This window comes from Anopheles stephensi, chromosome X (assembly GCF_013141755.1).
Source record: "Anopheles stephensi strain Indian chromosome X, UCI_ANSTEP_V1.0, whole genome shotgun sequence".
NCBI classification, from domain to species: Eukaryota; Metazoa; Arthropoda; class Insecta; order Diptera; family Culicidae; genus Anopheles; species Anopheles stephensi.
Window position 1 is genome coordinate 20,352,978 of NC_050201.1, and position 15,108 is coordinate 20,368,085.

The following is a 15,108-nucleotide window of genomic DNA, read 5'->3' on the forward strand; positions in this document are numbered from 1 at the left end:
CCTGACGAAATTTGTTAGGCGCTGTAGGATTTACGCCTAAAGGTATGCAATCCGCAGTACACGTTGCGAGAGCTTCACAGTGAGCTTTCAGTGTGCTTTCAGTGTGGTCAAAATTGGTTGAAGAAAGTTGAATACAATATTGTTATTATTTGATTAAAACCCCCTCTCCGCTAACCCTACCATTCATTTTAGCTTACAGCCCACATAACCTCCTTACGACCACAAAGTCTGATATAAGTCGGTAGGTTTTAGCTTGTACTGACTATCCGACTTTGTGGTCTTAAAGGAAAATTGGTTCCGAGACGTGCTATTTTATCTCATGTCGGTAAAAAAAAATTATGGGAGAAAAATAAATTGTTGAAATATTTCTGAAATGACTGGAAATGTTTCACCTTTTAACTGATTTGTGAATGATTTCATCAGCTTTGAGATTTTTTTCAAAATTCGTTCAGTTGCTTGCCATTTTGATTCATCGAAGAATGCTTTGACAAATTTTGCTTCGTCAATTGACAATTGTAGGCGTGCATTGGTGCATATTGCGTGGTGTAGGTTTTGTTGTTGAAAAAGAATGGCATTTTGTATAGAAGCAAAAGGCAATTAGCAGCACTCGGAGAACAGTGCGATTCTGTCGGAGTGTCAACCTTTGACCACACTGTTCATGGGAAGTTTTAGTCCTTCTTCTATTTGTCCTCTAGGATTAGATGAAATTGTGATTCATGTGCTGATATTCTCATTAATTTTTAGATGTGGTTGAATCTGCCATCGACGATACATCTGCCATCGACGTAGAAGACCATATCGCTTCTTCTTCTAGTTCTAGTCGGTGAAAATTACCATGAAATGTAGGTATTGTTTTTTATTCTTTCGACGGTGTCTTGCCCGCGCAACGAGTGTAAGAAGGAGAAAAAGCATAGCTTCGATGTGTTCGATGGTTGTGTCAAAAAACTTATCGAAAGTCAACGAATAAAAGTCAAAAAAATTTGAACGAATAATTTAAATTGTTGATTTATTTCATTTAAAAAGTGGTTGGTTGAAACGTTTCAAAACTCCGCTGAAAATTTTCAGGACCGTGAATGAAACATTTCACATTTATGGATTGTTTATTATAATTATGGCACGCTTTTTTTTCATCCACGAAGTCTGTTAATTACTGCTGTAAGTGTACATATAAGTCTACATATACGACTCCGTATATAGGTCGTAGTAAGGTCGGATATCGCTTTTTGGTTATGTGGGAGGGGCTTCGTACTAATTTTCGGTCGCGCTAGGGGTGAACAATCGGGTCTAAAACATGCACGGCGTTCTCGGACGGTTACGGAACAGTAATTCCATGAATACTTGTTACCTTGCATTGATATTCAGCAAAGGAGGAAACATAAGAATATAATAATCTCAAACCACTTGTTACAATGTATTTTATCAAGTTCTATTCACTGTCTATTAGCAGTATTAAGGAACAATGCACAATGTTTACATCAAATGGGTTTTGACCATACAGAAATCCCACTGTACAACAAACATGACAGGCCACAGTGCTGCACACAAAAGATTCTAGGGGGGGCCTTCTCGAGTCTTTTACCGAACATGATAATAAACATTATAACATGTGATTTGAAATGCTGATATTCTTATTTTTCCTCCTTTCCTGAATATCTTTGCCCGGTAAAAAGTATTCATCGAATTACTGTTCCGTTACCGTCCAAGAACGCCGTCCAAGTTATAGGCCCGATTGATCACCCCTAGTGCGACCGAAAACTAGTACGAAGCCCTTGTAAGCCAAAATGAATGGTGAGGTTAGGGGATAGGGGATTTTTATCGAATAATAACAATATTTTATTCGCGTTTCTTCAACCAATTTTGACCACACTGAAAGAACACTGAAAGCACACTGTGAAGCTTTCGCAACGTGTACTGCGGATGGCATACTTTTAGGCATATATCCTATAGTGCCTAACAAATTTTGTCAGGGGGGGGGGGGCCTTCTCGAGTCTTTTACCCAATGTTTATATCAAATGAGCTTTGACCATTCATAAATCCCACTGTACATAAAAAATGACAGGCCACAGTGCTGCACACAAAAGATTGGTAAAAGACTCGAGAAGGCCCCCCCTAGAATCTTTTGTGTGCAGCACTGTGGCCTGTCATTTTTGTTGTACAGTGGAATTTCAGTATGGTCAAAACCCATTTGATGTAAACATTGTGCATTGTTCCTTAATACTGTTAATAGACAGATAGTAGAACTTGATACAATACATTGTAACAAGTGGTTTGAGATTATGATATTCTTATGTTTCCTCCTTTGCTGAATATCAATGCAAGGTAATAAGTATTCATCGAATTACTGTTCCGTTACCGTCCGAGAACGCCGTGCATATTTTAGGCCCGATTGTTCACCCCTAGTGCGACTGGAAACTAGTACGAAGCCCCTGTAACTCAAAATGAATGGTAGGGTTAGCGGAGAGGGGATTTTAATCAAATAATAACAATATTTTATTCGACTTTCTTCAACCAATTTTGACCACACTGAAAGCACACTGAAAGCTCACTGTGAAGCTCTCGCAATGTGTACTGCGGATTGCATACCTTTAGGCGTAAATCCTACAGCGCCTAACAAATTTTGTCAGGGGGGGGCCTTCTCGAGTCTTTTACCAAAAGATTCTATGGAGGGTCTTCTCGAGTCTTTTACCCTTAAGTTTTTTTTTTTCGTTTATTTATAGAGGCTTTGGGTCTTTGAGACTTCATTCGCCTCTTTTTTTACCCTCAAGTCTATTTCCTTAACGGTTCAAAATTTAATACCGCTTACTCCTCTTACTCCTCGCTTCGGCCCCTTTTTCCCTTATTTATATATTTTGGCGCTAGTAGCGGTGCCTATCGGAAACGCGCGGTACTATGAAGCCGGTTGGGTCAAATTAATTTGACATTCTCCCCCCCAGCGCAAGAGCACATTGTATGAATGTGGTTCTGTTTACATCCGGCTGTTTTGGCGTGTTTTCGTTGTTATCGCTTGCTTTTGCCATCTTAGTGCACCATTGGTGTAAGCGTAACATCTCAGTTAAGTGGTTAGTCGCTCTAATAAGCCCACCCGGTTTGGGTCGTCGCCTGTCTAGCCTACTGCTAATGGTTTAATGCGCTTAAACAAGTTTTCTCGCCGCGTTAAGGTGAGTATATAATCCGCAACCCACGATTCCTGGATCTTTTATGTTACGCCTGCGAAAAAAGCATCTGACTTTCAAGATTACCTCTCTATCGTCTAACTCTTCCATCGGATGATTTTGGTTTGGAATTTCAAAACAATGGTTCGTCGTTGGCCACGCCACTCCTAGAAACTCCCCAGTCGAGGCGCCCGTGCAGAAAATCGAACGCTTGTCCGTTCGGGTCCGCTGTTGCAACGTATCCATCCGATTACGGATTTCGAAGCCACCTTCCGCTTCGATGATTCGAACCTCTTCCGGTAATTCTCGTTCATCTTTTTTTGAGGGTATCTTTCCTGGCGTTTTGGCCTCACCTAGCGAATTGGTTGTGATATATCTTTTTTTTTTGTAGATTGTCTGGTTCATGTGAGAATATGAGGGAATTGCCGTAAGCGTCTTGTCGCAAGGATCCACGGGGTTTTGGTCCGAAGGCGATCCAACCTAAGCGGGTTTTGATGGCGGCTGGCTCCTGTTTCCTTCCCTCGACGTATGGAAATGGACGCATTAGCTGACAATTATCGATGCCGATGAGAATTCGCGGTGTCACGTCGGAATAAGATCGCAACTTTAGACCTTCCATATGTGTATACTCCCTAGAAGTAGCATCTGTTGAGAACGATTGTGAAGGTAACGAGAGGTGTTGCAGAGTATGTACCTTTGTAAGCGTAAATTTTCTCATCGTGTTGTCGACGCTGGCTATTTGTTGTGCTACCTTTACTGAACGACTTTCATCCTTTTCAGTCTCACCGGTCCCTCTGATGCACAACGGATGCGGTGTCGCTTTAAGACCCAGTTCACCGATCAAACTCTCTTCAATAGACGTTCCCGTTGAACCACTATAAAAAACGCGCACGTCTTCACGGCCTTATTGTCGCCAAATACAACCACAGGTACGTATTTTAGTAAGACTCCTACCGCTAGTGGACGAATGGGTGTTTACAATTACCTTCTTTGCTGGTGTACACGCGTCGTCAGTGGGTATTGGCGCAGTCGAGGCCGGAGTACTGGTTCGGTTTCATCCCGTATCGTGTAACAGTTGATGGTGTATAGATCTGCAACCGTCTACACCCCACTGTTTTCGCGATCTACTTCTGCCTACGTCTTAACGCAGGCAGTATGTTTGACTCTGCTTCCACGTCGGAAGCGTTCGATGTGTGGGCTGAGAGCCAGGATTGGTTTTGAACCCATCAGACATTGCTGAGGCAAATCTGCTGGGTTTGTCGTCGTCCTTGTGTGCCCACGTTGACTCTCGGCACGATCGAAGGCATCGCAATAAACTCGCTACGCGTTCAACTGCAAAACACTCACTTGAAGCCTCTCCGACTTTAGTTTTACTATCTGTATCTGGAGATCGTTTTCTCGGCGCAGGATATCGGAATCCATCACTTCTACTTCCTCCCAGCTCATCTGAAACGGATCAAGCGACGTTTGTCGGCCATCGAGCCATGGCTGTGGATTTCGCTGTGATGGCGTAGTGACACTAGTCGATGGCGTCGGCTGGCGTCTCTCAAAGTGTGGTGTTATCGGTAGATTTGGTATGGTGGATGTGAAGTTGAGTGGTGCGGCATTCGTCAGCGTAATCGGTGTCGCGAGTGTGGAAGAGTGTGCCGTTCTTACGTCGTCTTCGCTTGTCTCGCTAACCGTGTTTGCTGGTGCCCGGGGTTGACCCCACATGACCCCGGGTCGGTGGTGTGTGCCGCGAGCGGCGCTTGGCGTGGATTTCTACCCACACTGCAGGGATCTGCAGTACGCAGATCTACCTGTTCAGTTGGTCCTGGAAGTTGTCCGCGTCGCGTATCTTCCAAGGTGATGTGTTCGCTTCCTGCTCCGACGCTAGGCTGTCGCGATGCAGAATCGCTCACAAACGACACTTAGCTAGGAGAATTCTCTCCTAGTGACCGCGAATTATGGACCACTACCGTACTATCCGCGCGCGTAAACGACTTCGAGTGACAGATGTGATTCGGAATTACAAACGGACTGTCCGGAGTTTGTTCTGCCTGATACTTCGGTTACGGTTACGACACTTAGCTGCGGTGTTACCCTAGTGTTCTTACGCGACATACGTGTGTGCGTGGAATTGCGTATTCGCTACCGTTACATTTAAAAATGTGCTTGCCATCGTTCAATTCCACTAGAAGAAAGGTTCAACATTTGGACCATCTAAAGTTTCTCCGTCGTCAAAAGCAGTTTGGAAGCACCCGTAAGGACCTTTAAAATTTCTGCTCTTGTTGGTTTTCGTGGTATTTCCGAAAACTCCATCCTGAAGGTTTTGTCACTTCCCGACATTTTCCTCAAGACAAGCACTGCCCACAAAAACTAACTGTTAGTAATTTGGAAAGCACGTTTGGTATTTTTGTCGTTTCTCTGGACCCTGATATACAGTCATTTACTCCACTATACGAGCACCTGTTGTTTTTGATGTTTTAAAGAACAAAATTGGTTTTATTTGACAATTTACATTAATAGGTCGCTTTGAACATCCTGACAGGTATCCTCCTATTTAGTGTTTACGCTGTAGTTTTCTACCGAATTTAATTAATTTGAATAAAATAAGTCATATTTTTATGAAGACCAGTTATACTAACTGGTAGAGGAAGGTCACTTAAGCTGCCTTCATGAAAGGAATCATCCCATATATTATTTGAATCTACTTAATGTATCTTACGTACCTAAAGTATCTGACTAACTAACCTAAATTATCTTATTTTAAACAAGGTAATATTTATAATATGTACATTTTCAAATCTCTTGCCTAATCATCAAGGAACATCGTCTGAATCATCCTAAAATTGGATGAGAGACATTTATGTTTAAAGTTATCCAGATTTTGTTGGATCTGTTCCCTGACAAGAAGTGTAACAGCTTCCTTGTGAAGCTGTGCTGTGCGGTATCTTGACGGGTGATTGAGGATCATTTTCAAAAATTTGTTTTGTATTCGCTGTACAACAAGCATACTCCCAGATTTGTGATCCATATAGAATTGCAGGAAGTATAACTTGTATGTACAGTATAAGTTGCTTTCTATTGTAAGAGTGGACCGTCTTTTGATAAGATAAATCCTCTGACTGAGTAGAAGACCGCATGTTTTAGATTTAAGATTTTCTATATGAGCTTTGAATGTAAGGTGGCTATCTAGTGTAATTCCGAGATATCGCATGGTAGGGGTCCAGGGGACTGGATTGTCGTGGATTGCTATTTTATTCACTTTCCGTTAGATTGTCGCCATAGTACGCCTTCGGTAAGGTAGAACAATGGCCTGCATTTTACTGCTGTTCACCAGTATCTTCCAGTCGTTTAAAATTTTTAAATATTTATCAACGCTTTTTTGCAGTCCAGAATGGAGCTTTGCATAGACCGGACAACTAAGCAATATTGCAGTATCGTCTGCGTAAAGAAAAAGTTGCGCACGTTGATTTAGGGATGGAACATCAGTAGTGTAGCAATTGTATAGAAGAGGTCCTAAGACGCTCCCCTGAGGAACACCTGCACTGTTACTGCAGGGCTCTGATCGTATTGAACCCAAATGAACTGCTGACGTACGGTCACAAAGGTAGCTTTGAATGATTTTTAAAATGTACATTGGTAAACCTTGTACATTCAATTTGTGCAGAAGTCCATGGTGCCATACGTTATCAAAGGCTTTTGTAATGTCTAAAACTGTTATGGCAGTGGACCATCTTGGATTTTGCCCTGGTTTATGATGTTAATCATAAGTTGCAGTTGATGAGACGTAGAGTGACCTTTCCTGAAACAAAATTGAACTTCAGTCAGGGTGTTATTCTCAGAGCAATGGTTTTCCATTCTTGCATGAATAATGCGCTCCAGGATTTTGGTGCGAACGCACAGTAAGGAGATAGGCCTATAACTGGAAGCCATGCAGGGATCTTTCCCATGTTTCCTGATAGGAGTAACCTTTGCATGTTTCCAGTGAGCTGGGAAATATCCCAACTCAAGGCCCCTTTTGAAAATGTTGGTCAGTAGGGTCAAAGAATTGAATCCAAGATGTTTTAGGCAAATTTTAAAAATGCCATCCGGCCCCGGTGCCTTGAAGGAAACGTTGTATTTGATTATGAATTTCACTGCGTGAGGTCCTGTTTATGACTAAAGCAGGGTCAGAGTGGGAATCGATTTCACCAATACTATTTTGCACAATGTTTTCATGCGGACTGGTCATTGTGTCGCTGATGTTATGCGAGCTAGCAAAAACATTAGCTAATAAGGATACTTTTTCTTGTGGTGTAAAGCAAATAATGGGGTTACCTTTCAGAGGAGGAATGGGTTTGGGCTTAGTGCGCATGATTTTAGCTATACGCCAGAAAGGCTGGGAATTTTTAAGAAGATTCTTTACCATCTCGGAGAATCGTTGGTTATTATGTAACTTAAGCCTATCTTCGATAAGTTTAGCCGCTTGGCGGAAAGCAGAATAGAAGGCCCTATCTCCTGTCCTTCGGTAATGCCTACGAAGCATGTTCTCATGGGCGATTTTATCTTTTGTTTCACGGTCAAGCTGGATGAGTCTTGTACTAATTTCAACGCGAGGAACGCACGAACTTACCGCGTTGTTTAGATAGGCTTCGAGCATGGTGATGGCTGCGTCAATGTCGTTGATTGTGTTAAGCGGAATTTCGGCGTTGATAGTAGCTTCCGTGATGCGTTGAAATCTCGTCCAATCCGCTGTACGATAGTTTAGGCGTTCCTTCCTGGGCTCGGTCCCCGAACCATCGATTTTCATCAATACAGGCAGGAGATCTGAAGAAAGTGCTGTGATTACTGTGGGTTCATTTACCACCACCATACTGTGGGTTCATTTACCACTGTGTAAAATCCTGCCTGAAGGTCATCACACAAAATTGTTCCGTTTCTGATGACGATAGTATTGCTCCATTGGCGGTGTCTGGCGTTCAAATCACCGGCGATGATGTATTGATGTGTATTTCGTGTAAGCTTTTGTAGATTATTTTTCAGTATCTGAATTGAACCGTCGCTTCCCCTAGCTTGCTTCGCACAATAGGCTGAATAGAAGCGGAACGTTCCTTGTGTAGTGGAGATTTCTATTCCAACAGACTCAACCAGTTTGGTCTCTGGGAGAGGAAGTACACGGAATTTAAGAGACCGATGCACTGCTATCGCTACACCGCCTCCTAGGCTCTGCCGATCTACACGTACAACAGCATGCTACGGAAGATAGAAGGATTGTGTTGGTTTTAAGTGCGTTTCCGTCAAGGCAAGCAATGAGATATCCTCGTTTTTGACGAAATCAATAAGTTCCAATAGCAATACGGCCAGGCCGTTCGTTATGAATAAAAAAAAAAAAAAAAGTTCCAACCGTTTGTGGGCGATGGAACGGCATTCCAAGTACCACCTACAATCATTTTAGGGTCCCAGAGATGAAATCGACCATCGTTGTGAGAATCTGGTCTTTGGAGCAGTGTTTTACTACACGTTTGTATTTCAGCCAGAGCTGAACCACCACTTTAAACAGCTCTTTCTCATCATCCTTAGCTTCTGCACTGAGGTCGGCACGCAGTTTGTTGAGCTTGTCTTGGGCAGGTTGTCGATAAGGTTTTTGCTTTTGTGGTACACTGCCATGGGTTACAGTATCGGTCAACTGTTTTGGGATGCCTACGATGGTGTCGGGACGTAGATCGTGATTTAGTGTGTGTTGCCGATGGTGCGGTTTGTTGTTCATTTAGCTGCGGCTGTGCTGGGAGTGGTAGCTGTTGCTTGTGCTCCGACTGTTGTTTGGGATTTTGCAGTTGCAAGTATTGATGCTGGTGACTTTGCTGCTGCTGTAGCGCAACGATGCTACTGGGGCTACCCTGACACATGCAACTGTGTTGGCATGGAGTTTGTGTTGTTGTGGTGTTATAGTTGGGCGCTAGTTGTTCTGCATCCAATGTAGTGAGATTGAGCTGGTAGTGGAGCTGGAAGAAATCGCTTTTTAGTTGTATGCGTTTTTGAGTTATTATTTTTCTTCAAATAAGCGATCCGTGTTGGGCAGTTCGGATTGCGGGGGCTATGGTTGCCAGGCTATGGTCAGGGTGGTTCGGTGGCCGAGGCGACAGCGGCGCCGGTCCCCACACGGCAGGGCTGGGGTTCAAATCCCATCCAGACCGCCTCCCCATACGTAAGGCTGAATACTCTATTACGGGTAAAATTAAGTCACAGTAAGCCAGAAATGGCAGGACGAGACCTTTCGAGGTTTTAGTGCCAAGGAAGCAGAAAAGATGGTTGCTAGAGCGAGCAGTTGATCTTCGAGTTGTGCATTGCGTTGTGCGATGACGTCTACCGCATTTAGCACAACGAGAGAGCATTGCGTAGTTGTTCGAGCCATGCCCGAATGATGAACAGTGTTGGCACTGTTGGACTTCGTCTCGTCTTGGCGAACAGCGCTCCCACCTGACACTGGTGTAGTTGAGGTACTTGATGGACTGTACCTCGTCAATGGTCGTTGTTGTATCGTTTTAAAATATATAAATTTATTACAATCACACTTAATTGCTACGACACAATAAAACACGCACGTCCGACCCCTGTCGCGGTCCGTCCTAGAGAGACCCCCTAGCACTCAACCTAACACGCATCCTAGCCTCATCCTAACACGCATCACTAGGAGACCGATGAGTGTCTCCCACGAGCGGCACTCACCACTTCGGTCTCAGGGGTAGGCAGTCTATCGTATGCAACATCTCCCCCACTAATACCGGCGGTATGGTTCCATCCACTGAGGCGATCTGCGAATCCTCGTAGAGCGTCGTAGAGGCTGTACCGGCGTTGATGATCCACTGTCGGCTGTAGCAAAACCTGGAGATGTCGCCGATCTTACCTCTTCTGAAGACGACGATGTTGGACTGTCTGACTGTACCGTTGACGACAACAACAACGGTGAAGACGATGAGGATGTTGGGAACGACGCTGACGATGACGATTCTCTGTCACGTGATCTAGCTATCTCTATGTTTGATTCAGCGTTTTCTTGTCTACTTTCTATTGTTCCATTCAATGTTATATCCCAAGCATCTAGCAACACGTCTAACATCTGATACGATTTGGACCCATCGGGGATATGAGACCTTCCTTGTCTTCTCTCATCACACACACGTGAACGCATCTGGTTAATGTGGGAACGCAGAAATCTGTTTTCTTCCGTGACTATCTCATACATCACCGAACCTAATCGTTTCCGAACTGTTCCGGCTACCCACTTCCACTTATTCCGATAATACTGTTTTGCGTAGACGAGATCATTACGTTCATATTTCCTAAGCGGTTCACCGACTTTAACGCCTGAGCTTACATTCATAGTTGGTCGCAAAAGCTCCATACACGTGCGCAACCTACGGCCTAACATCAATTCTGCTGGCGACTGATTTCGTTCTAACAATTTATGTGGCGTGCTACGATACGTCATTAGGAAAATATCCACGGCTTCTTGTACTGAACCACCTTCCCCCTCCATTTTCCTTAGTGCTCGCTTAAAAGTATCAACAAATCTTTCCGCTTGTCCGTTGGATTGCGGATGGAAAGGGGCTGTTCGCAAATGCTCAATGCCGTTTATCGTACAAAATAGCTCAAATTCCGTGCTTGTAAACTGTGTCCCATTATCGCTCACTAAAACATTCGGCATCCCAAAACGACTAAATATTTCCCGTAAAATCCTGATTGTTGTTTTTGCTGTCATGGTTGTAGTCGCTACTATCTCTGGCCATTTAGTGAATGTATCGATTACTAGCAAGTAATACATTCCATCGAGAGGCCCCGCAAAATCAACATGTACACGCTGCCACGGAGCAGCTACTTCTGGCCAAGGGATGGGTTTACTAAGAGCGGGTGATTTCGCAACTGCCCTACATCGCTGACATCTTCTCACTTTCTCCTCTATCTCACGGTCTATCCCTGGTCAATATACATAACTTCTTGCTAGTGCTTTCATTTTGTCCATTCCGGGATGGCCCTTATGCAACTGCAGTAAGCATCTCTCCCTTTGTGGCTCAGGAATTACTAATCGCTCACCAAAAAGCAAACATCCGTTTACTGTCGACAGAGACTCACTCCTGCCTTGAAAATTTCGCAACTCCTGATTTACCATTTTCTTCTTTGGCCATCCATTCACGATGTAATTCCTAACCTCTCTCAATATCGGGTCTTTGTTAGTTTCACTCAAAACTTCTTCAAAAGTTAGTGGCATTATTTGCGTAACGCTGCCAATCATGGCTTGGATATCATTATCTGTTTCGATGCTCGCAATAACATAATCCTCATCTGGCCTCTCATGGTTCGCTATCAAGCGCGACAACACATCCGCATTTCCGAATTTCTCTGTAGGCACGTACTCTATGCTAAAATCATATAGCAGCAATGTTAAAGCCCAACGTTGTAACCTATTCGCGGTATAAACCGGTATTCCAGTACGTGAGCCAAAAATACGCAGTAAGGGTGCATGATCTGTTTGAAGCGTGAAGCGCCACCCAAAGATCATTCTATGAAACCTAGTAATCGCGTAGATTATCGCTAACCCTTCACGGTCTGGCTGGCTATAATTTGTCTCAGTTTTCGTAAGTGCGCGAGATGCATGCTGAACTATCTTAATCGTGCCGTCCGGCATTTTATGGCTAATCGTAGCCCCCACACCCACTGACGACGCATCGGCTGCTACAATTATCGGCTTCCTCGGGTCATAGTACGTCAATAACAGATCTGAGCTAAGCAAGCGTTTAAACGTTTCAAAGGCCTGTTGGCAATCCTGACTCCAATGCCAATGCCCATCTTTCTTCAGCAGCTCGTCAAGCGGGTAACGAAGATTCCTCATCTGCGGGACGAACTTCCCGTAATAATTGATCGCTCCTAAGAATGAGCGAACTTCGGAAGGATTCTTCGGTGTAGGCATGCTCACAATCGCTTCTATCTTGGCAGGATCCGGGCGTTGTCCATCACGATCTAAAATGTGACCAAGATATTTAATTTGCTTTTGTAAAAAGTTACACTTTTCAGGCCTGATTTTGAAACCGTAGTCCTGCAACTTCGCTAGCACCGCGCGAAGATTCTGGATGTGCGTGTGTTCATCAGCTCCGCCGACCACGATGTCATCTAGGTACACCGCCACATCCTTCAGTCCAGCCAGCATGGTCTCCATTAGCTGCTGAAAAGCCCCCGGAGCTACTTTCACCCCAGGTGGAAGTCGATTATACTCGTATAATCCTCGGTGTGTGTTGACTGTAAGCAGTTCTCTGCACTCGGGTTCCAACTCAACCTGAAGGAACGCATCGGTCAGATCGATCTGACTGAACATCGCTGAATTCGCCAACGTTGAAAATATGTCCTCCGGCAGCGGGATCGGATACTGGTGAGGTTGAAGAGCATCGTTTAACCCCGTCGAGTAATCTCCACATATACGTATGCATCCGTTCGCCTTGCGTACCACTACTATAGGCGCTGCCCAAGCTGAGAAATTAACACGGGTTATGATCCCTGCTTTTTCCAGCCGGTCTAACTCCTCGTCTACTGCAGAGCGCATCGCATACGAAACAGGGCGTTTTGGTCGAAATACGGGGACCACGTCCTTCTTCAGCTCCATCCTTACTTTTGCCTTCATGCAATGTCCCAGCTCGTGGGAGAACAATCCGCTAAACTCCCTTTTAACTGCCTCTAGACTTTCGGTCGCTACACACACACGGTTGCACACCGACGCCAATGGAACGTCCCATAAACCAAAAACTTCCATTAAATCAGCACCGAATATCATCAGCTGCTCTTCAGTGACTCGCACCATACATCGTTTCAGCTGTTACTTCAAAGCAATATTCGCGCAGAATTCTCCTATAATCTCCAGCTGGCTCCCCGACGCCGTTTTCGCTTTCACCGATGACGGACATAATAGTGGCTGTCCTACTTTCCGCCATTGCTTCATTGATATTATCGAAATATCAGCACCAGTATCCACCATCATTCTCACAGGCTCGCCATTTAGAATCACATTCACGTGACCTTTTCCGTTACTGCTGACTATATTCACCATAACCGTTCGTACTCTTCTGTGCGATTTCGATGCTACGAACCGTGCCGCTGCGTTGCAGTACCCTGCCTTATGACCAAACTTGTGACATTGCCTGCACTTGTAGTTCCTATATGTGCACTTCCGGGCATAATGTCCTTCACCACAGAGCCAACATTTTGCGGTGGATTTGGCTGGTTGCGTATCACGCTGTTCTCCTATGTTTCTGCAATTTCTTTGCCATGTTGGACCGGGTCGAACGTACTTTTCGTCATTCACGACGTTAATTTGCTTCTCACTCTCTATCATAACGGTGTCTCTTTTCAGCGTAACCATCTTTTGACACATTTCCACCAACTGCGTTAACGTGGTTTCTTCGTTGTCTTCAATCCTGCTCAGCAACCGAAGCCTTATATCTGCGTCTTTATCGTCCTTCAGCCCGCACACGAAAAGGAAACATTTCAGCTGTTCCTCTGAAAGCTTTGCGAGCTCTGCTTCAACGACACTTTTATTAACGCGGCAGCCAAACATCACGTAATCTTCCAGCCCGTTCTTTTGCAACTGCAAGCACTTGAACCGCTTGCTGACCCCTGACTCGCGAGAGCCGAACAGTCCCTTTAGTGTACTTACAGTCTCTGCAAAACTGAAATCCTTTGGCTTACGCGGCAGTACGTAGCTAGTGTACCGCTCATGTTCAGCTTGCCCCAGCCTCCTCAGCAGCAGCCGCACCTTTGCATCGTCCTCCAACTTACTCGCATCCTTCTCAAAGAGATCTTCGTAACGGGAGAACCATCCGGCAAAAGTTGCATTCTCATCGGGATCGAAATGGAAGTCTCTCACTTGGCTTGCCAGCACATCACTCAGCTGTTCTCCGTTCACGGGCTGCTTAAGATGCGCCGTCTTCCAAATTTCCGCAATCAGTTTCTCCTGTTGCGCCATAAACGCCTGCTGCTGCTCCTGCATCATCGAATGCTGTAGACGGAACAGTTCGTGAATCCAAGCGGTTCCAGTTTCCGCTTGACCGACGCCTTCCACTTCTCCGCGATGGCCGCTGTGCGATGGCCGCGCTTCATCACCGTTGCTGGTCTGCTGATTTCCTGCACCGTTAGTATTCATTTCACACACTCACTTTTGCACAGGTGGCTTTCTTTTAAAATGTCCTCGTCGCCACTGTTGTATCGTTTTAAAATATATAAATTTATTACAATCACACTTAATTGCTACGACACAATAAAACACGCACGTCCGACCCCTGTCGCGGTCCGTCCTAGAGAGACCCCCTAGCACTCAACCTAACACGCATCCTAGCCTCATCCTAACACGCATCACTAGGAGACCGATGAGTGTCTCCCACGAGCGGCACTCACCACTTCGGTCTCAGGGGTAGGCAGTCTATCGTATGCAACAGTCGTGATTCCTGTTTTGAAGGAAACCACGAACAGTTTGGATGGTGTCTTTAAACCAACGCCAACATGTAGCTCACGCACCTGCAAGGGCTGAAAGCCGCATTCCTTCAACATGTTTTCAACGCGCAACTCATTGCCGAAGCGCAGGCCCTTAAGAATAACCCGAAAAGGTTTATCACCCGGGAAGTCGTGGGTAAAAAACTCACGGTTGAAGCTGGCTAATAAAGATTTAGCAACTTCATGATCTTTCCACGTTTTGCAAAAATATTCTGCAGCAACTATCTGCAGAGAAACTAAACGATGCGTCCAGTTCACCTCGTTGAGTAGCAGCACAGAGAGAGCTGTATTGCTCTTCGTTTAGGTTACGCACCGTTATCGGTGGGATTTTTTTCATTGCGAGAGAAAGTGCTCTCCGCAGTAGTGAGAGCACCGTCCATGGTGGTGCTCTTATAAGCTTCAGCATCAGCAGCAGGAGTGACCTCGATGTCACCTTTGTTTAAGGAAGCCAGCGTTGCGG

The 15,108-nt window shown here is 44.9% G+C and overlaps 2 protein-coding genes across 2 annotated transcripts; both read right to left on the reverse strand.

Moving 5' to 3' along the window:
• Positions 1 to 9,656: 9,656 nt before the first annotated feature.
• LOC118514020 (uncharacterized protein K02A2.6-like) lies at positions 9,657 to 11,087 on the reverse strand. Its single transcript, XM_036060496.1, has one exon. The coding sequence runs from the start codon at positions 10,936 to 10,938 to the stop codon at positions 9,892 to 9,894; it is 1,047 nt and encodes a 348-aa protein (XP_035916389.1). The 5' UTR covers positions 10,939 to 11,087; the 3' UTR covers positions 9,657 to 9,891.
• Positions 11,088 to 12,043: 956 nt separating this feature from the next.
• LOC118505847 lies at positions 12,044 to 14,301 on the reverse strand. Its single transcript, XM_036042266.1, has 3 exons — positions 13,519 to 14,301; positions 12,200 to 12,975; positions 12,044 to 12,131 (listed from the first exon to the last, which is right to left on the reverse strand). The coding sequence occupies exons 1-3, from the start codon at positions 14,299 to 14,301 to the stop codon at positions 12,125 to 12,127; spliced, it is 1,566 nt and encodes a 521-aa protein (XP_035898159.1). The 3' UTR covers positions 12,044 to 12,124.
• Positions 14,302 to 15,108: the final 807 nt, after the last annotated feature.

Excerpts from the sequence above, each read along its gene's own strand:
- LOC118514020 (XM_036060496.1), bottom strand. The coding sequence starts at position 10,938 with ATGTATTACTTGCTAGTAATCGATACATTCACTAAATGGCCAGAGATA.
- LOC118505847 (XM_036042266.1), bottom strand. The coding sequence starts at position 14,301 with ATGAATACTAACGGTGCAGGAAATCAGCAGACCAGCAACGGTGATGAA. Across the intron at positions 12,976-13,518 it reads TGGAAATGTGTCAAAAGATG|CTGAAACGATGTATGGTGCG; the intron begins GTTACGCTGAAA and ends TTGAAGTAACAG.